General features: G+C 38.1%; 1 protein-coding gene and 1 long non-coding RNA gene across 5 annotated transcripts in view; both read right to left on the bottom strand.

Moving 5' to 3' along the window:
- Window positions 1-22,368, bottom strand: part of LOC132236850 (uncharacterized) — a 125,505-nt gene that overhangs the window by 70,799 nt on the left and 32,338 nt on the right. The gene's annotated exons all lie outside the window — the stretch shown is intronic.
- The window catches only part of PKIB (cAMP-dependent protein kinase inhibitor beta), a 75,191-nt gene continuing 59,812 nt past the window's right edge, over window positions 6,990-22,368 (bottom strand). For all 4 annotated transcript variants that reach the window (XM_059700224.1, XM_059700221.1, XM_059700222.1 and 1 more), the window contains 2 exons: window positions 11,645-11,821; window positions 6,990-8,207 (listed from right to left, as the gene is read on the bottom strand). In XM_059700224.1, the coding sequence (XP_059556207.1) occupies window positions 8,140-8,207; window positions 11,645-11,813 (237 nt within the window). In that variant the 5' untranslated portion in view covers window positions 11,814-11,821 and the 3' untranslated portion in view covers window positions 6,990-8,139. The remainder of the gene's footprint in view (window positions 8,208-11,644; window positions 11,822-22,368) is intronic.

The following is a 22,368-nucleotide window of genomic DNA, read 5'->3' as shown; positions in this document are numbered from 1 at the left end:
CCTGGTTTCTTGCTTTGAGAAGAGGCGATCCCCATCTAGCACTTCTGGTACTTCCCTGCTAATCAGTACTGCCAAACGTATTTGACCTCTGTAATATTTGACCTCTGTGATACATGGAACAAAGGTATTATGTTTGCCTATGTGGCCCTCCTTTTACGATATTTATAGTTAATTCATTTTGTGTTTCCCACAGAATGTCAGTGAGCCCTTTTCACAGCCACGGCCAGGCCCAGGACCAATGTGAAAGGAGTCAGGCTTGGGGGTGGCATCTCTTCTTCCCAGTTCAGCTTCCATCCCCTTTGCTCACTTCTGGGTACCATCTCCCACCCAGGGGATCCACAGGCTCCCACCACTTCGTCATTCCTTCAGGGTCCTGCAAGTTAATGGCAAATTGTGTTCACTATAGAAAATCTTTTCTGGAATAAGGTAAAAATATGAGTGAATGAATGAAAAAAAAACACACACCAAACAAACAAATAAAATTGTTCTGCAAAGATACAAATGCCTCATAATAGCTTATGTGGCATCCTGCCTATATAAAACTTACCAATTTTCCTAGGAATCCTGAGTGGAATCCAGACAAGTTTAACAAGTGAAATAAGCCAGCCAGAGAAAGACAAGTAGCATATAATTTCACTCAGATGTGAAATCTAGTGAACAAAATACACGAACAAACAAAATAGAAACAGAATCATAGATAGAACAGACTGACAACTGTTAGAGGGGAGGGGGCTGGGGGCCTGGGAGAAAAAAATGAAGGGATTGATAATAATAATAAAAAAGAACTGCATAGACATAGACAACAGTATGGTGGTTTATCAGAGGGAAACGGGAAGGGCTAGTAGAAGAGGATAAAGGGGGATAAATGGTGACGGAAGGAAACTTGACTTTGGGTGGTGAACATGAAACCGAACCACCAATGGGTCTGGGCTACCTGTCACTACTTGAGCCAATTCAGCAGAGACAGGGTTGAATCACATATGAGCATTTATTGCTACTGCTGGCAGTATGGGAGAGCGGTCATCCACAAAAATCTGCTCTGCAGACCCCCACTGAGAGGGCTAGAAGGCTAATTCCAATGTAACCCTCATGTTCGGGGGCTAGAGACCTGAATCTGTGCAGTAACCTAATGTACATTCTTGATAACCTGTAATTAAGTCACTGCCCCTGTCCTCCACAATCTGGTCTTGCAAGACCTGTTACCTACATGCTCACATTTTACTGAAGCCATAAAACATGAATAGCGCTGGCGCCAGGCCAGGCCCTTAGATATGATCTCAAGACCCCAATCCCAACCCACGGGGCTTTTTGCAAAGCCCGTGAAAGGTCTGGGAGTCCCCATCCATATTTGGGGGACAAAGAAACCAAAAGGAGATAAAAGAAGGGCTTCCACCGTATTGGTTTGCTCAGACTCTGGAGGCAACTCCTCTGGGACCGCCGGCGTAATAAAGCTGTAAACTCCATTTCTCTAAGCGTCACTTGGGTTTCTTCGGTCTTCTACAACACCATAAACCAGCTGCTTATACAGGGTAAGACAAAGATTACATGGGGAAGTGGGGATTACAGGCATGGGAAGTAGGCAATGCAGGCCAGGGTGGGACGCCACTGTTTGGGCAACAAGGATGTTAATCTTTCCATGAAAATCTATCTTGAATAAAACTGGACCACATTCCAAGGTTGACTCCCAGGTCCCGGGGGCATACAACTCCCAGCCAGGTTAGAATGTTCTTTCTTTAACCAACAGAAGTTCAATAGTGGTTAACAGAGCATGATTAATATTCCCCATAACCATAGCTAGTCCCCAATATTCTAACAAACACACAATACCATATATAGATGATGTATTATAGAATTGTAAACCTGATATATATATAATTTTGTTAACCAATGCCGCCCTAATAAATTCAATAAAAATTGAAATATTAAAAACCCACAAATACAAAGCCCATAGATGTGATGGTTTGGGGCAGAGGGCCTTTTGGTGCAGGAGAGGCAAAGCATGTCCTGGATCTGAGGACCCTGTCTCAGACCACAGTTGCCACTTTCTTGAGTGAATTCTGAAAGGCAATCTCTAAATCCATTTTCTTCATCTGTTAAGTTGTAACTGGACAACCAATGGGTCCATGCTGCCTGTCACTACTTGAACCAATTAAGCAGCACACAGTTGAATCACATATGAGCATTTATTCCAATACTGCTGGCATTGTGGGAGAGCAAAAATCTGCTGTGCAGCCCCCCATAAGCCAGCTGCTTATATAAGGTAGGACAAGGATTACACGGGGAAGTAGGGATTACAGGCATGGGGAAGTAGGAGGCTGGGGTGGGACTCCATTGTTTGGGCAACAAGGTTGTTAATTTTTCCATGATAATAGGCAGTTCTTGAACGAGAATGGTTCCAAGGTTGATTCCTAGGTCCAAGGTTGACTCCCAGGTTCAAGATTGACTACCAGGTCCTGGGGGCGTACAACTCCCAGCCAGGTCAGAATGTCCTTTCTTTAACCAACACAAGGCAATCATGGTTAACAGAGCATGATTAATATTTCCCATACCCAAAGCTAGTCCCCAATATTCTATATTTGCCCCTAACAAAATGAGAAACGTTAACAATTATCTTGTATGATTATTATTATGAAGCTTCAAAGGGATCTACTAGGGTGCTGAGTAATCACCAGTCACACAAAGTGTGGCTGTAATAATAGAATTATTCCTATTGATGTGTGCTCAGTAAGAAATCCATTCTAGGTTTTTAACAGGTAGCAACAGAACCTTCCCTTCGCCCTTTGTTTGTTATCTTTTAAATAGCTGCAGATTTTTTTCTTAGAGTTGCCATCAATAACTCTTGGAAAAAAATCCACTCTCATTAATCAATCCTAGTTTCAGCTAAGCAGTTGCTGCTTGTGGAAAGAAAAGAAAGACAAGGAATAGAAGGAAAAATCTATAGAAAAATAACATAGAAAATGTTATTGGCAAATAACATAGAAAAATATCAACAGATGTAGGACATTCACCTTAAAGTCACCACCCCCCTTTATTCTCAGAAAAGTAATAATAACTTTTGCTATGTATCAGGCACTTTCCTTAGCAATTTATCAGTGTTCACTAATTTAATTTCCATCGTAATTCACCATTTTGCACATTGAAGAAGTTGAAGCATAGAGTAAAAAAACCAAAGTCATGAGAGCAAATGGCAAAGCTGTAATTTGAACTTGAGGAGTCTGTTTCCACAGATAAGGCATCAGGCTAGTGTGCTTTGGTAATTCTTCCTCTTGTTCCCTCTTTCTTTTTTAATTTTTTAAATATATTTTATTGATTCTTTACAGAGGAAGAGAGAGGGACAGAGAGTTAGAAACATCGATGAGAGAGAAACATCGATTAGCTGCCTTCTGCACACCCTCTACTGGGGATGTGCCTGCAACCAAGGTACATGCTCTTGACCGGAATCGAACCTGGGACACTTGAGTCCACAGGCCGACGCTCTATCCACTGAGCCAAACTGGTTAGGTCTTGTTCCCTCTTTCTTCATCACCTACCCAAGCTGCTCAATCCCCTGAGCAAGCAAAACTGAAGCAAATGCACCGTTTCCTTTGGCCTCCCCCTGCAGTCACTCACATTCTAAGGAGGTTCAAATCTGTGCAGCCAGATCACAAAAATATCTTTGGGCACATGACAAAACAGTTTCTTTTTGTTTCTTCTCTCTCCTCTTTTGTATAGAATCAAGTTTCCAGACAGCTGGCTTATTGTCCCCTTTTGTCTTGGTTTATCTCACAGTATTAATTAAGACTTTACAGCCACTAAATAAAGCAAGAGGTTTGTAAAGAGAAAAAGGCAAAATGGGCATGGAGACATCCTTAATGAGCCCCAACTGGGTAGCTTTGTTGAAAGTGTCTATTTGCTATGACAAAATACTGTACTATACATCCCCCCAAATACCTTGATTTTTTTTAAAAAAATTGGTAGATGGATTCAACTTTGTCTTTAAACTATTGATCTCTTGCTCTTTGTCTGAATTCCTTCTCAGAAAAAAAAAATCTGTTGGCAAATATTCAACAAGCTTGATACCCTCTGTAATGCAAAAATACTTATAAATACGTATATGATGGGACATTTATGTGTGCATTGTGATGAATAAGTGATTTAGCATATACAGCTCTCAGACTGTATGTCATCACTAGCAATAACGAGGAAGAACATGGCTTCATTTCTGGCTTCTAAAGGAGAGATAAACACCCAATAAAACTGTGACCCAAGAGATGGGTAGCTTTTCCCCCCCCTACATTTTCATGGAACAAGTTACTCATCTAGATACTGACACAAAATTGTCTTGTTGCAGTAACTGTCATAACACTAGTGAGTGACTCATCGTTAAAGGATGTCAGCAGCTCATTAGCATGATTGAATTGGCACTAATGTAGTAATTACCATGAACTGTTAATTTCCATCACAGTGTCCTCTCCCAGCACCAAGAATTGGGGATGTTTGTGAAATTGCGGAGGAAGGCAGAAGACAGCCAAATGAACAAATTCAGCTGCCCGCCACCTTCACTCTCAGAGAATAATGGCAAAAGCATCTGGAATAAAAAATGATGGTGATGACAACTAATATTTATTGAATTGTTCTTTGCCAGGAATTAGTCAAGTGTTTTACATACACAGTATGTCCTCACTTAACATCGTCAGTAGATTCTTGGAAACCACAATTTTAAGTGAAATTCAGTGTAACACCACCAAAACCCCTAGGCTAATCGATATAAACAAGAGTAGAGTTCTTATGGCATATTTCTGGTCACAAAAATATCACCAAACTTCTATCTCAAGACCCAAAACACTTTTCACATTAAACATTGAAATAAATGTGAATGATACATGAACTTAACAAACATTGATTGAAACAAGTAAGAATTCTTTTCCAACTCGCTTGTTCTAGTTCAGGGTTGCAGGTGGCTGGAGCCTATCCTGGCAGCTCAGGGCATGAGGTGGGAACCAACCCTAGACAACACGCCCCATCGCAGGACCACTCACACACACTCAGAGTGGGACAAGGTAGACACACTAATTCATCTAATGTGTGTACCTTCTGGGTGTGGGAGGAAGCGGGAGTACCCAGAGAAGAGCCACGCAGACATGGGGACAATGTGTCAACTCCACACAGGCAGTGGCCCTGGCCTGGAATTGAATTTTTTCTCTTCACCAACATTGTAACAAAACAACATTGAACAAAACAACCTTATTTGAGGACCTGCTGTACTGTTTTGTTTACCACTTCCACTAGCCCTATAAATATGTGCTATTATTAATGCCATTCCAAGAGGATTACACTGAGAACGTAGAGTCATGATGTACATTGACAAAGATCACACAGGTTGTGAGCAGCAGAGCTAGAATTCAAACCCCGATCATCTGAATCCAAAATTCATGTGCTTGCTGGTTAAACTGTACTCCGGGATTTCTCAGCCGCAGCAACACACACACACACACACACACACACACACACACACACACACACACACACAAGGCCAGATCATTGTTTGCTGTAAGAGTCTGCCCTGTAGGACTGCAGGATGCTTAGCAGTTTAGCAGCATCCCTGGCCTCTGCCCACTAGATGCCAGTAGCGCCCTCTCTCCCCAACCCACTCCCCTGTTGATGGCAGCCAAAAATATATCCAGGCACTGCCCAATGTCCTTTAGGAGGTAAAATTGCCCCTTCCCCCAGGATGAAAACCACTGTCCTACACTCACCCATCTTGAAAATGATTATACAGGCTGTCCCAAAAACATGTATACACAGTTTAACAGCTGATCACTCACTTACTTTTCACTCCTTTTCAGGTCTAACTGATTTGAAATAAAGGTTGAAGCCAGACTAAGCTTTGAGCAAAGAAAATGTATGCGCTAGACTTTTTCATAGGGATACATAAAAGTTTATGGTACTGTTGCATCGTAAATCAGTGAGTGAGGTACAAGATGCCTCAATGAGCCAATTAATGAGGAGTCTTATTGCACCCGGCCCAGAGGGAGGTGTTTCTTCCAAATGTCTGAGCGAAGTCACACAGGAAGTTTCCCCATATTTATACCTTTTGAGCTTCTTTGTCTGCAGATTTAACGAAGAGCTCTGTGTGAGTTATTGTTACAAACAGTTTGTAATCTTGGGTACATAAAGAACAAACATTTGGCATAAGAATATGGGAATTATCATCAGTATTAGTCGATTATGTTAGATGGCTAGCTTGCAAGGTCAGACAGCTAAGTTTTTTATCTTTTTCTATTATTCAAACTAAAAGTTATTTTATAGAATAAGAGACTGTCTAAAAATGACAGAGTTTACAGAACAAGGGACTATCTAACAATAGCAGAGAATTTCCAACAGCAGTTTTTATACAAGATGGAGGTTACTATGCTTCAGTACAAAACCAGCAACCGTTGACAAAGTGAGAGTGCACAAATGCCAAAAGAAATGATTCTTGATGTTTGTGATTCCACTGTCCCGTTATCCGCAGTGCCTGGACCAGAACGGTCATCAGTTTGAAAAGAGGCATTGACAAAAAAGTTTATTCACTTCTGTAGATTCTTTTAAATTTTGAAAATGAACTGTATCTTAATACACTGACTTTATAATCATTTAAAATGTGTATACATTGTTTGGGACACCCTATATAATATTGTGTTATTAAACTAAGAAATATCATTTTAATGGCTAAAATATATTTTATTGAATATTAAATAAGTGCTACACCTAAAATAGTACTTTTGATTAATTATAAAGAAAAATTTGTATTTGAGAATTTAAAACAATCAGGTTCTTTGAAATCTACCCTTTTGTGTACATTAGATATTTAAATATAAACTTCATAAATAATAATCAGGAGGTGTTTTATATCACACAGATTATTAATTTCCTCTTTTAAAATACATGGTCAAAAATTTTTTAAAAATGTGTTGTCATTTTTCACCTGGTATGCTTTAGAAGATACAAATGAAGGAGACTTGTGTGGGTAACAGATTTAACAGTGAAAGAGTTTATTTGATTACTGTATACAGACATGGCCTAAGTTACAATCAAATAAGGTAAAACTGCATGCATATATATCTGAAAATAAAAATAATTTATTGGTAATTTTTTTTAAAATTCAGAATTCTATCCTTTTCCTAAAATGTCTAATAAATCAACATTTACTAAGGCTTTGGTTTTGTTTATTTTAAAACATACTTAAATATATATTAAAAGCAAGTATTTTGCTATTTATACCCACCTCATTCTTCAAATATTTAAGTGCCTACTCTTACGTTACCTACTTTAGGAAAGATATAAAAATTAAAGTCTGAGGAAATTACTTTAGAAACAAGTCATATATACACAAAAGCCCGAAGAATAAGAAAAGACTATAAAGCAAGTAATAAAGTGTTTTTGCATAATTCACATTGAATAAAAACATACGCATACACACACCAAGTTAGGGAAGATAATAAAATTCATTTAATAGGCATATTACATATAAACAATTGATCACAAATTTTGCATCTTAAGAGTCCACATGAAAAATCACAGTATGCATAGACTAGAAGCAATGTATATCAGACAAAAACATCCTGGAAATGTTTAGATGGTCAAGGTTTTACACTTTTCCTCTAAATATTTTTTAGGGTTTGGGACCAAAAAAAATATAGTTAAAAACATTCTATCCTTGTGGTTTGACCTATTATTCCTTCTTACCAAAACAAACCACCAACCAAACAAAAAAAGCCCACCATAAATTCCTCCAAATTCCATACATTAGTGGTGTTTGGTTTAAATGTTTTATCTACTACCATAAAAACAGAATTAAAACCACATCTGGCTAAATAAATCTAAGAGAACAGTGGATTTTATTGGATTAATAGACAGTGATATGTATTTAAATGACCATACATTCTTAATCTTTTCCTTGGGTGCAATTTGGATGTAATCTGCCTTTTAATAACCTATAGTGGACATCATGGTTGCAATCCAAGTGAGTAGCATCACAACAAAATTATCTAGTACACACATGTTGCTTAGGGCTGCAGTGTTACCATGGTTACTACCAGATCAAACATCTCAGGAAAGCAGAACCACTAAAGTCTTTCCCCTTGCAGAAATTCAGCACTCTTGATAGGTTATAAGCCTTCATTTTCCTTCATTTGGGGGCTTTTCCGATTGGTCTTGCGTTTTTCCTTCATCTTTCTTTTTTACATCTAAAAAATAAACAAAAAAATTTTCATTCATATATGTAATATGTTAAGATTTTCCTTTATGCACCCTAGTCATTTTCTACTTGATTAAGACATACTTTGCCATTAGTCCAGACATGAAAACTACACAAAGAAAAGTCAGACCCCAACTTTTTTTTTTGATTAGCAATTGGAAACTATTAATTTTTAAACACTTAGTAATATCTGTACTTAGCTAACTAAAAAGAAAATAGGCCTTAAATCCAGTTACTTATAGCTCTGTTAATAAAACATTGCCTATGCCATCTACCTCTGTAGATGCGTTTCCTTTTGTGTATTCTTTAACATCTAGTGACTGTATTTATAGTACTTTACGTTTCTTAGTTGATGCCCTTGACTTTATTTCAAAATGATTTAACTAATCATATATAAATAGTAGCAATATTCTTTCAGATAATAGTTTCTCTAGTGACTAGAATATAAAACGATGAAGACTACTAACTCTCTTCCAGTATATTAGCTTTCTTTACCTTAACTGAGTAATGTCAACATGTATTTTGGTGTGTTTGTGTTTATAAACTTTAATTAGGCCTTTTATATTAGCAAGTAACTTCTCTACCTCATTAGCTGGGGATGCCCAGTCAACAGCTACATCATGTTCTGATAATCATACAGTTGTCCCCCCTCATCCACGGTTTCGCTTTCTGCGGTTTTAGTTACCATGGCCCAAAAATATTAAATGGAAAATTCCAGATATAAACATTCACAAGTTTTAAATTGCACACTGTTCTGAGTAGTTGTGATGAAATCTCATGTCATCCTGCTCCGGTCCATCTGGGACATGATTCATTCCTTTGTCCAGTGTCTCCAGGCTAAACATACATGCTTCCCACCCACTGGTTATGTGGTAGCTGTCTTGGTTACCAGCTGGACTGTTGCAATTTTGCAGTGTTTGTGTTTAAGTGACACTTATTTTAGTTAAAATGGCCCCGAAGCCATTCCCATAATTCTACTCCAGTATATTGTTGTAATTGTTTTATTTTATTACAGTCATTGTTGTTATTGTTACTGTGCCTAATTTATAATTTAAACTTTACCATAGGTATGAATATTTAGGAGAAAACATAGTATATGTGGGGTTTGGTAATATCTGTGGCTTCAGGCATCTACTGGGAGTCTGAGAATATATCCCCTGTGGATAAGGGAGGTCTATTGTATATGGCATTTTCAAACTTAAAAAGCCAAAAAAAATATTTACTTTATTTCTTCCATCTTTTTTTTCATCTTATGTGTATACTTTTTAAACAAAGATTTTTTTATTTAGAGGAGAGAGAGGAAGGAAGAGGGAGAGAGAGAAACATCCATGTAGGAGGGAAACATCAATCGGCTGCCTCCTGATGGAGCCAGAAACCAGGGAATGTGCAGCCAGCAACCTTTCCATGCACGGAATGACACCCAACCAGCTGAGCCACACTGGCCAGGGCTTATGTGTATACTTCGTAGCTTTTACTTGTAGTGTCCCATATGAGAAATGCAATGACCTTTGGAAAAAGGTGAGGTAACCATGGGACTCCAGGATCTGCCCACAGCCCCTGGCCCAACAATGGCATGTTTATTGCATGGGGATCAAACCAGGAACATTTGTAAGTTTACCAGGTAGTAAATAACCTCCTGAGGCAAAGAACTAAGAGCCTTCTCTGGAGCTCCCATCAATGGGGTAGATGTGAAGAAGCTTCCAGCTCTCTCATTCTTCACTGTCACCAGGAATACATTTCTACACACACACACACACACACACACACACACACACGTCTACCATGACATCTAAAATGGGATGACCCAGCGATTCCACTTCTGGAAATATATCCGAAGAAACCTGAAACACCTATTTGAAAGAATATATGCACACTTATGTTCACTGCAGTGCTATTAACAATAGTGAGGATTTGGAAGCAGCCTAAGTGCCCATCAGTAGGTGATTGGGTAAAAAAGCTGTGGCACATTTACACAATGGAATATGACATGGCTGTGAAAAGAAAGAAATCTTACCTTTTGTGATAGCATAGATGGGCCTGGAGGGCATTATGCTAAGTGAAATAAGCCAGTCAGAGAAAGACAAGTACCATATGATTTCATTTCATATGTGGAATCTAATGAACAAAATTAAACTAACCAACAAAATGAAAATAGATCTAGAGCATAGATCTAGAGAACATACTGACAGCTGTCAGAGGGGAGGGTGGTTGGGGAGCTGGGTAAAAAAGGTGAAGAGATTAAAAGAAGAAAAAACACACACATAGACACAGACCACAGTGTGGTGATAGCAGAAGAGGGTATAGGGGGGAACAAATGGTGGCAGAAAGAGATTTTGATTTGAGTAGTGAGCACCAATGCAGTATGCAGATGATGTGCTATTGAATTGTACACTTGAAACCTGCATGGTTTTATTAACCAATGTCACCCCAATAAATTCAATTTAAAAAAGAAATTTAAAAAATGGGGCACATGACACAGGCATTTTGGTAATGACTTGGAACTGAAATTATCTTTAACCTCTTTGAATGTTCTCAAATGAAGGGACTTTTAAAGACCTTTATTGAAATTATTATTATATTTAGTCTCAGAAAAATAAACTCTGCAAAAGCTAGATGGGCTGTATGTAAGCCATGGGGAGAAAGACTCAAGATTTTCCTTCATTTGCTTGACAGCTCTTTTTTTTTCTTCCTTAATTCAACTACTGGTTGAAGTCTGATCACCTTTTATACAAATGCCTTAAAGATCTCATCTCTAGTTGATAATAAACTTCCTCTAAGAGAAATAGCTAAGCTTATGGAATACTGCAGTGAGCCTGGCCGGGGTGACTTAGTCAGTGGTTGAGTGTTGACCTATGAGCCAGGAGGTCAAGGTTCTATTCCCGGTTGGGCACATGCCCTGGTTGCGGGCTGGATCCCCAGTGTGGGGTGTTCAGGAAGCAGCCAATCAATGATTCTCTGTCATTATCAATGTTTCCATCTCTCTCTCCCTCTCCCTTTTTCTCTGAAATCAATAAACATATCTTTTAAAAAATTAGTGCAGTGTAGCAGAGGCTCCTAAAGTGATTTGTCAGTGGGTGGCAGAAGAGAAATTATGTTCTTTCTGAGAACTTCTCAATCAATTTTGTAATCTCCTTGAGGGAAAGGATAATATGTGCTGTCCTTTTACTCCCAATCACCAGCTCTGTGTATGACAATACACATCCAGTGAATACATAAATGCTCAGTTTCCACATACAAAACACCAGGAGACAAAAAGATGAAACTGTCCACTTTCGGAAAGCCTGAAAAATCTACTTAACCATAAACACAAAAGATGAAAGGTTTTAGTAAACAGTAGGAGAAACCAGTACTTAACAGGGAGACTTGCAGAGGAAAGAATTGCTTCAGAGAGAAGTGCTGCTGAATTTAAAAGAAATTTACTGTTACCTTCCTTTATGGAGAGGGTCTCCAGTTTGACGGGCAACTCGGAAGTCCCACCTGTCCCTTCTGAACCCTGGATGTCTGGGACGGCATTCCGGCGGCCTGCCCTTGCTGAAGATGCAAAATTGTCGACCCCAAGCTCCACATCAGTCATTTCCGGCGAATCTGTCCTCATAGCAACATCTACAAACAGAATGTGCACGTGAAGAAGAGGATGTGCCTATTCCAAGGTAAACACTCACAATGGTGGCTGGAAGGCATGGCTTGCTGAAAAACACAACAAGTTTGGGAATCTCATGGTTGCTCACACCCTGCATCTATGTCTACTGTTCTGGTCCCAGAGTTTCCATCTGCACAGAGTAGAGCAGGAAGTTCTCAGTGTGAGCCAGATTGCTAAAAATAACTCCCAAGCCAAAAGAGCCACTTGCATGTTTTAGGGTGCAGCAATCTCTTGCCTTTTGTTCTGCTTTTCTATGGCAGGATCAGCCAAAGGGGGCTGGGAAGGAAATGAACACTGACTTGTTTGGCCACTCCCAAACAGACTCTGCCTGCCAGGATCTGCTTTGAGTGTTTGTTCAGCCTAAAACCAAATCACTATAATCTGTGAGGAGCAAACGAAATACACGCTGTTCCTACTCTTTAGAAATAAGAAATTCAACTTTATCTCAAAGGCTCCCCCTTCACCCCCCAGGGACAGCTGTGTATTTCTCTCTGTGCTCTTCTCAGACCTAATTTTCAATGTCACATGTTCTGTTGGGGAGGGTAGGACTCGTTTCATCTTTTCTTGCCTTCAAATGGACACGGTAATTCCTAGCACTTTCCTAAAGCATCCTTCACCTTCCCAGCAATTGTTGGTCTCTACGAAAAGGATCTCAAGAGATCACTCACTATACAGAGAGAGAGGTAGCCGATACCTCTTATTCTAAAACTATTTCATATAATGTTTTCTTTTTTCACCTTTAAAAAATGTTTAATTACAGTTGACATACAATAATATATTAGTTCATGGTGTACAACCACATGATTATCTATTTATATAAGTTATGAAGTGATCCCCAATAAGTCTAGTATTCATTGACACCATATATAGTTATTACAATATTGACTATATTTCCTATGCTGTGCTTTACATCCCCGTGACTATTTTGTAACCTCAATTTGTACTTCTTAATCCCTTCTCCTTTTTCACCATCCCCCTGCCCCCAACTCTGCTCCCCTCTGGCAACCATTAAAATGTTCTCTGTATCGTATGATGCTTCCTAATGAATCTATCCTAAGAAGTCAACACCGAACAGTAATGCAAATGCAGCAGGAGCAGGAACAAGCATTTACTGAGAAGCTATTAAATGTTAGGCTCTCAGCTAGGCATTGAGAGTACAGAGGAATGACACATTCTCTGTTTTTAGGTGACTTGTACTCTCAAAGGGAAGAAAGAAGGTAGCCATGCAAGCACAGATAACAACACAGAATGTGCCGAGTATCAACCAAAGGATGGAGATAATCATCACTTGTGGCTCTTGAGGGTAGAAATTTGTGAACATTGGCCTATATACACAAAGCAAATTAAACTTTTCATGAAGAGAGCCCTTTCCAATCAGTGAGCGTCAGTTCAGGAAATGCTAAAAATGAAGGGAAACAGTCATACAATATGTGCATTTGATATTAAAAACGCAACTCTTTGGGGCCCATAGCATGCACATTGAGTTTAGTGTTGGCCTGGGGAATCCAGGATTAACTAGGCTACTTCTCCAGACAGTTTCATTTTTCTAGGAATTAGGGAAAATTTGAGAACAATGCTAGAATTTAAGACACAATTTTGAGCTCAATTAGACTTTTAATTGTTTAATATTTGCCAACTGTCTGGCATTGAAAGACAGTACAGGTTAATGTAAAGAGCACTGGACTATTATTCAAAAGAAACATTCCTGGCTTACAAAGTTATATTGGTTAATCCATTTAATTTCTCTGAGTCACTATAAAAAAAAAATGGCCTGGCTCATTCAGAGAATTCTTGCAGAAAAACTAACGAGATAAAGGGCATAGAAACTCTTTGTAACTACAAAACCATCTGGTTGATTACTGGCATCATTGCTCATGTCTCACTAAGTTTTATTTACTATACCACTCTCCTGTGTGCCCACTTTAATGCTAACAAGAAATATCTTCTGCCTGGAAAAGCTCCTAAGTTTTCTAAGCGGGAAACCAGCATTTACTCAACACGGCATGAACATTTTCATGTCTATTATTCTCACTTAAACCTCCCACTAACCCTACGGGGTAGTGAGGAATACCCTCACGATGGGGATGTGGAAACTGGAGCACAGGGAGGGTAAGTGACTCATTTAGAGTTGCACAGCTGCTAATCTAGCATCTAGTTTCAGCTTACTCTGAAAGAGGACGATGTGGGTTACCACAAAATTAGCTTTCCAAGTCTCTGAGATATGTATAAACAGCTCTCACCACTGATGTTTCTCTCTCTCCCTCTCCCTTCCTCTCTGAAATCAAGAAAAATGTATATTACAAAATTAAAGATAATGACAAATATAAAAAATTAAGATGAATAATTATATACTATATAATTTATGTTAAATAAAAATGGGTAGACTCTTTTCAGCAAAAGGGGATATGTTAAAGGAATCCTGAGTTAGCATTTGTGCATTGAAGGAAAACTTCCAAAAGGTGGCTGGGAATAGGTCATCCACACGGAAGAAGGGATGCTGGCCTCCAAGTTGATGTCAAGGTTTCGTTGCTGCTGGCTGCTATTTTGGAAGTTTTTGCTTTTGCCTTTATTATTTTTCTAAATTAGTCCTTTTTTATAAATTGATGCTAGAAAACAAGCTCATCACGAAACCAAATGTTTGTCAACGTTAACTCACTAACTACCCTTTTCAGATAAAAAACAGAACTGGACGTGCAGGGAGGCTAAGCCACAGGCCCATTTCTCTGGAGCTTGCCTGGGTCATCTCCCAACTCCCACTTGGCACCGTCTTCCTCTGAGAGCCACACGGACGGAGTGACCAGGATGCCATGCTCCATCACGAGATGAGCACTTCTGCCAGCCCATTCCCTCGGGGCTGTGGGGAGGAAGCCCCTACAGTGACAGGCACTTGACCTTCCTGACAGAAGGTGTCTGTGATTTAGAGGTCGCTGGCCGGGCATTGGAACCCACAGGGTGATTCTAAACTGAGCTCTTTTCATGACAAGGAGGCTTATCGCAGCATCGAAAATAATCGGAAAGCCCATGGAGGAAAAATGAGTCTGAAAAAGCTGTATGGATTTATTACCTGCTGTTGTAAGGAATGCATTAAATCCAATTAGATCTATCACAGAGATGTATCTTTGACACCTTGTAAAACAAAACAAATTTAAAAAGTAATATTTACAGTGTGTGTGTGTGTGTGGGGGGTCATGAATATAATGTAATTTCAACTTTGTAAAAAGAATAAAAATCTTAGTTGGGAATGTGAGAACAAATATATAACAATTTTTCAGTACCTCTTTATATATTTTGGCTTGTAATAATGAGCATATGTTACTTTTTTGTGATTTCAAAGAATTAAAACATTTACCTGGCAAAATTATGGATACACAGATATTCTAGCACAGAAAGGTTCTATAAATAACATTTTGGCAATTTAACAAAAAATAGCGTATCTCTAAAAGCTTCTCTGTCCTCCAAATACTCATCTTGTCTGTTATTATCCTATGCAGCCGTAATTGCCTATGCTTGCCTTTTTTTAAAGGGATGATATATATGTAAATGAGAATTGCTCTCTTCAAGTGCTTTGTGACATTGAAAAAGTATATAGCATATAGAAAGATGAGGAAACACTGATAAGAAAAACAAAATAGAGATAACTTGCAGGTTCTTGTAATTTTCTGGGCTTAAAAGCTATGTTTGTTTGCTAACCCATGCAGCTGACTCACTGACAACTCTTCCCTTTTCTTCTACAGAATTAGCAGAGAAATCTGGATGAGTTCTGCTTTGTCAACTGTGGCTGATTACAGGAGCTGAAACCACTTGGACATTTGGAGATTTTGCAGAAGTCCTTGGATGCCCACAGCAAGGTAATGTGATTTACATCACCTGGGACAAACTTCCACCTCTATTGAAATACACAAATTTTAGAATGGCTTAACAAAACACTGCTACACAGGCATGTTTACATACACATTCCAGCGTCTTCTCAGTGTCTGAAAAAATGAAAATGCTATGGCTGCACCACTGAAGAAGACAAAGATGGTTAAGCTAAATGAAGCACTGGAGGAATATATATATATATATATATATATATATATATATATATATATATATATATATATATATATATATATATATATATACATACTAGAGGCCGAGTGCACGAAATTCATGCACTGGTAGGGTCCCTCGCGGCTGCCAGCTGCTGGCTGGGTACTCCCTCCACTTCCCTGGCCACCTGCCGCAGTCACTGGCCAGGGCCTCCCACCCTTCCCCCGGCCGCCCCACCCCCTGGTAGAACTCCTGGAAGAACTCTAGTAGAGGGGACAATTTGCATACTACGCTTTTATTACATAGGATTTTAAAATCACTAGTCAGCTCTCAGTGGGCTCAAAAGAGCCTGCTAAGAAAAGTGTGTTATTAAGTGATAAGCATACTTATAAACAAACAGAAGGGTTTGCAAGCTCTTTCCTTCCCAACAGAGACAGCCCATCCTTTGGGCTCACACCCATTCTTTTCTGAAGCTTTCTTACTTGAAGCGACGCCTGTGAGGAGGTGGATACAGCTTTTCTTACTCTGGATCCATATCACGTACCTCATCTCCCACAATGAAATCATTACTTATTCTGCATGTAGAACTGGAAATAAACTTCTGACCCGCTAAATTCTCTGGGGGTTTGAGTCAGGCTATCTGAAAAAACACTAAAGTAACAAGTAAAGAAGGAAGAACATGCATCTTGGAAAGTCAGTGTTCCTTGTGGCCAAAAGATAAAGAATAGAGACATACACAGGTCTAGGCTGATAACTGCTTCTCCCGCTTTTAATATCTTAACACTGTATGCTATGTTTTTTTTAGTTCTCTGCCTACAGATCATTCTTCTGAATGATCTTCTCTTTAGAACATACAAACCTCTTCCAAACGAACAAACAAAAAAACTATAAAAATTGCCTCTTAATACGAATGGACAGAAGCAGATAATTACTTACTCATCCAGTCACCATGTATCGAGCTCCTATGAAATTAAGTGCCAGGCCTGTGCTAGGCTCACAAGCTACAAAGAGGAACGCACAGTGTGGTGAGATCAAACACACTGTGATCTTTTCAGTGACCTTTTTTGAACTCAAAACCTATTCTTTGCAAATCAAATAAAAGTATTCACTCTAAAATGTGAGTCCTTTAACACAACTCTTATTCACTTAAGTAGCGAGGCCATTTTAGGCTAAATAGAGCTTACATAGAATGTGTGTACACCTATAGAAATTAGTTTTTTAATATGGATACCTTCCTCTTTTTTAAAATCCTTTCATATATGGCATTGCTGTGCTTCAAGCATAAGCCAAAGGAAATCCTACCTTTTTTCTGTTGGTTGACCCACCTATTTTTTTTTAAGCTTAGGTTCTTGCTTGGTAATTTAAACAGACCCCTCAATATATAATTGGTAGATACAAGGAGGTGATTTTTACCACAGAAAGTTTTTGACAGCTTAAACTTATAAAATTCAAAATGCAAAGCCAATTGATTTTCCCATAATCTTCCAGGTAAAGTAATGAACAAATCTGAATATTTTCCCAGCACAATGACACTTGTTATACTAAGATAAGGCACTCAGAATAACAATATGGACTGATGTGAATAAAGATGAGAAAAAGATTAACTGCATTATGCTATGTAACCCCCTTGAGTATGAGGGTCACACTTAACTGGTCATCCTGCCAGAAAAACTTCTTTAATTCACACCCTCCATAAAGAATTGTTGGCAGTTAGGCTGTCACAGGGCTTCCTTGACCTCTTGCAACTCCCCTAAAGGACCATAAAACTTTTCCCATTATTGCAGGATTTTTAATTTGAAAGGACCCTATAGTGCAACCATCCAGACCCTAATACTTAAGGGATACATTAATGTAGCACAGCCAGTTTGTGTCGAAGTTTTTCCTAAGTTCCCATAGCATTCTTTCTACCTGAGCATGACTCACCCTGCTCAATCTCCAAATTTATTAGTACATTATCTTGGTGTGTGTGTGTGTGTGTGTATGCACACAGTGGGTGGTCTCCAGGATACAGAGTAATATTTTCAATTTCCCTTTAAATGAGCATAATTCTAAATGGCTAGAAGCCATAGAAAGCATCCTTCCTACTTACATCTTACATAGTTTTGCCCTTTCACCCTCCACCTTTTCATTTCTATCTTTCTGAGCATCAGAATTGAGAGGAGTTGGCATGGATTAGGAGGAGCCATTCTCATCCCCCCCCCCCCCCACACACACACACCTACCTGAAGCCCTTCCTGTTTGAGAAAGTTCCTCCAGTCTCATTTATTCCTCACGTTATCCTTTCCCATCATTGACTCCATTACCCTGTGTTCTTATTTTATTAAACTCCTGGAGCTTAAGAAAGGAAGTATTTGGATTCAACTCAAAAAGTACTTAATACCAACTCTGTGCAGAACACGGTGCTAGTTACTATGGAATTAGCCACAATAAGAAAGAACTTCCCTGCCTCAACTGCACAACTGGGAAGGCTGTGTGCCAGGCAGCTCCTCACAGCACAGAGGAGGGAGTGGTTAAGTCCGCGGGGAAATGGGGCAGGGCTGCCAGGGGAACATGGCATTAGAGTGGGTCCCAGAGAAGGAGTAAGCAAATTCCAGGGAGAACTGCTCTCAATCCATCCATTTCTCTCATCTCTGCCCTTTTCCAACTGTTTAGGACACAGTGCTCCTAGAGTTCAAAGAAACTCAAATATTCTCCAAGCTCACAAAAGCCCAAGAACTGAGTTTGCACTAGCGAGAAAAAGCTACAATTTTGAGGCTCATGTGGTTGGCTTGCCCCCTTCCCGTCTCACAATGAACACAGCCTGTCTATGCAGGGGGTTTAGACACAAGACCTGAGAGGTCGGTTCCTTTTTTATGAGACGGTGGTTTTAAAATGACATCAGTAGGAAGAAGAGAAGGGGAAGTTAACTCTGACCAACGTGGTCACGCTAGAAATGTCTCTGTCTGGTACATGGACTTTATATTCATAGATAACATAATGGTAGAATAACACCATATTTAAAATATAACATATTTTACAGTGAACTGTTTTTAATTAAAAACTGTATGTCCCACACCATACATCGTTATCACCGTGGATAGTGTCATGCATGGTGTCAGGTGGGTACTAGACTTATTGGGGTGACCGCTTTGAGTTATATAAATGTCTAATCACTTTTTTACACCTGAAAGTAATAAATACTGTATTTTATTGTCAATTGTGCTGGAAAAATAATAATTTTTAAAAATCTGTATGTTTCATTTGATCACCATCTCCTTGAGCTAAGTATAACTACAGGTTCTTTTCAAAGCCTTTAGACTTGTGTATATTCAGAAGAAAAGTTTTCAAGTGAAGAGGTCAAAGCCGAGAGTTGAGCAGTGAGATTACTGAACTACAGCAACACAGCTTGAGATGACAGCCTTTAATTAGTCCTCATGTGTGTTCAACAGTCTACATGGATGGAGCAACAGGTAGTCAGGTTGACTGAAAGTGAACGTTCCTGAAGTTGGACCCTGCATTGCCTTCTAACAGACTTGTGATCTTTCTGTTCCAATGCGATCTCTCTGTTAATTAAGTTCCACATTTATTAGCTATCACTTCATTAGATCTTCAAAATACAATCTTTTCCAGACCAAGGCAATTCTAAATTTTAAATGAAAGCTTTGAAAAAAAAGTTTTCTGAAAAACTAGTATTTCAGGGTAACATGCTATGTAAAATATACACAACCATAGGCCAAATGCAATGACAAAATTACGGGACATGGCTGAGAACTGAAATCATTCACAAACATTTCCTTAGTTAAATTGGATAAAGTTAACGTACAGGTAAGATGCAGTAGGAACACAAAAGACTGTGTACCCCTTAAAAAGTTCCAGTAATGTCTTTTTTCCTTATATTTCATTAATTTAAAGAAAAATTCTTTGGGATATCCCTTAGTCCCTCTTTTGAATGGATTTAATTTTCATCATTTTTTTCCTTTCAGCTGAGAAAAGGGGGGAAATGATTGAGCCTTTCTAGCTCTGATTTGTTTTCTAAGTTCTCTTCAGTACTTTCTTTTCCTTTGAAGAAAAGAAATCATTTTAGTGTTTCGTCAAGCACAAAATTCATTTAAAATTACAGTACCAAATATTTTAAGGTTGTTTTGAGGTTCTTCTGGGTCATATAGGTAAAAATACTCCCAACCAAATAAAAAATAACGTCAGAGAGAAAAGACATTGAAATATTTTTGTTCAGCAGATGATGTATATTGGTATTAACCTATAATTAAGTTAATCAAAGTGAAATTATTGATATGAATGCATTTACCTTGTACAAATTCCTTTTGTAAAAATAAGAAATTCTGTTACTGTATTAATAGTACATCTATTACATAAATTGAATAGAAAAAAGAGACACAATAAAAATGATATATAAAATATATTCAACAGACATAACAGATAAAAAAGTTCAAAATAAGAGTATACATATATTAATTTCAAAAATATATGAACAGAAAAACATGGTAAGGGGAATATACCAAAATTTTAACAGTAGTTATTTCTTGGTAGTGTTATTATAGATTATTTGTATTTTCTTCTCTGACCTTTATTGTGTATTTCAAATTCCTATGATAAAGACTTTTACATATAAAAACAGCATAAACATGTGTTGAGTACATATTGTTTAAAGCACTTTAATGAGAATTAGCTCATGTGATTCTCCACCTTGGGGAAGTCATTACTATCTTCATTTTAAACATGAGGACACTGAGGGTGATAAATATGAAATGGTTTGGCTAAAGCAACCCAGTTAGTAAGTGACAGAGACATGACCAGAACCCATTTCATCTGATCTCATTGATTGCTCTTTCTGGCATACCTCACCAAATATCTGTTGAAAAAAGACTCAGTCTTGATTCAACTAATTTTTAGTAGCTCTACTACATCCTTCACTCTGCCAGATAGTAGAGAAATAGTGCCAAATAAGACTAAACATATGATGGACATAGTAGGGAAACACAAAATTGTGTGACCTAATGGTACAAATGAAATACATGCATATTAAAGGAAGTCTAAAAATAGGAGTCAACATATGATATATTAAAATAAGTATTATAAATAAAAATGCTATAAAATGTAGAAGGAGTTACTGAATTTGGGAGCAATTAAGAGCAACTTCATAGAAGCCGTAGAACACATATTGGGCCTTAATATTTGGAAGGGAGTTACACAAGTAAGAAAGATTTATACATCCAAATGTGGATGGGCATCATCCAATCCACTAAAGGCCTGAATAGAAAAAAAAAGGTTGAATTTGCTCTCTCTGCCTGTCTTAGAACTAGAGCATTGGTCTTCTGGTGCCTTTGGACTCAAACGATATCACCAGATCTGTTTCTCAGGCCTTTAGATTTGGAACAGAATTATACTATTGGCTCTCCTGGGTCTCCAGCTTGCTGACTGCAGATCTTGGGACTTCTTAGTCTCCATCATAGCTTGAGCTAATTCCTTATAGTAGGTAAATATATATCCTATTGGTTCTGTTTCTCTGGAGCACCCTAATACACTGAGATATAATTGTCATTTTTTATGGTTTCTAGAGGGTGTTTTTTTTTCTGGTATATTTTGAGGATTTAATATCTTTGGTGTTTCTGAATTTCATTACAAGGTACCTGGATACCTGTATTTTTCTTCTTCTTAGTATTTGTTAGGATTCCTAAATTTGAGACTTTAATCAATTCTGGAAAATTCTAAGGTATTATTTCTTTGAATATTACTTTCTATCCTTTCTGCTATTACTTCATCGGAAATTCCAATTAGACATATGAGATAAATACTCTCATTCTATTGACCATGTCTCTCAACCTTTCTTTCATATTTCCCATCTCTTTGTCTCTCTGTAATGCATTGTGTATAATGTCTTCAGATCTATCTCCCTATTCACTAGTTCTCTCTTCATCTGTTTCTAATCTGCTCCATAGGGTAAACATCAAGTTTATATTTCTAATTATGTTTTTCATTTCTAGACAATTTGGCTCTTTTTCAAGTCTATCTCATTGTATTATAGTATCTAATTCTTCAGTCATACATAATTAAAATACCCTCACTTATTCTTTCCAAATATATTAAGCCTATGTTTTTAAATTTCATATAATTCCAACATGTGAATTCTTTATAGTCTGATTCTCTTGTTTATTGTTTCTGTAAAATATCTCTCATGGTAGCTTATTTCCTTGCATTTAAAAAATATATATTTTGAGTTGTGAGCTTATGTTTTCTTAAACTTCCTTGAAGTTACTTGAGATCTGAGATAAAGTGTTCTCCTCTACACGAGCTCTGAATTTGCCTCTACTGGGTGTCTGGGGCCACTACCAAATTGATTAGCTTTAAATTCTTTTTTTTAAAAAAAAATATATATTTTATTGATTTTTTACAGAGAGAAAGGGAGAGAGATAGAGAGTTAGAAACATCGATGAGAGAGAAACATTGATCAGCTGCCTCCTGCACATCTCCTATTGGGGAT

Source organism: Myotis daubentonii, chromosome 6 (assembly GCF_963259705.1).
Source record: "Myotis daubentonii chromosome 6, mMyoDau2.1, whole genome shotgun sequence".
NCBI classification, from domain to species: domain Eukaryota; kingdom Metazoa; phylum Chordata; class Mammalia; order Chiroptera; family Vespertilionidae; genus Myotis; species Myotis daubentonii.
The sequence above is the reverse complement of the archived record's forward strand: the minus strand, read 5'-3'. Positions and strand labels throughout refer to the sequence as shown.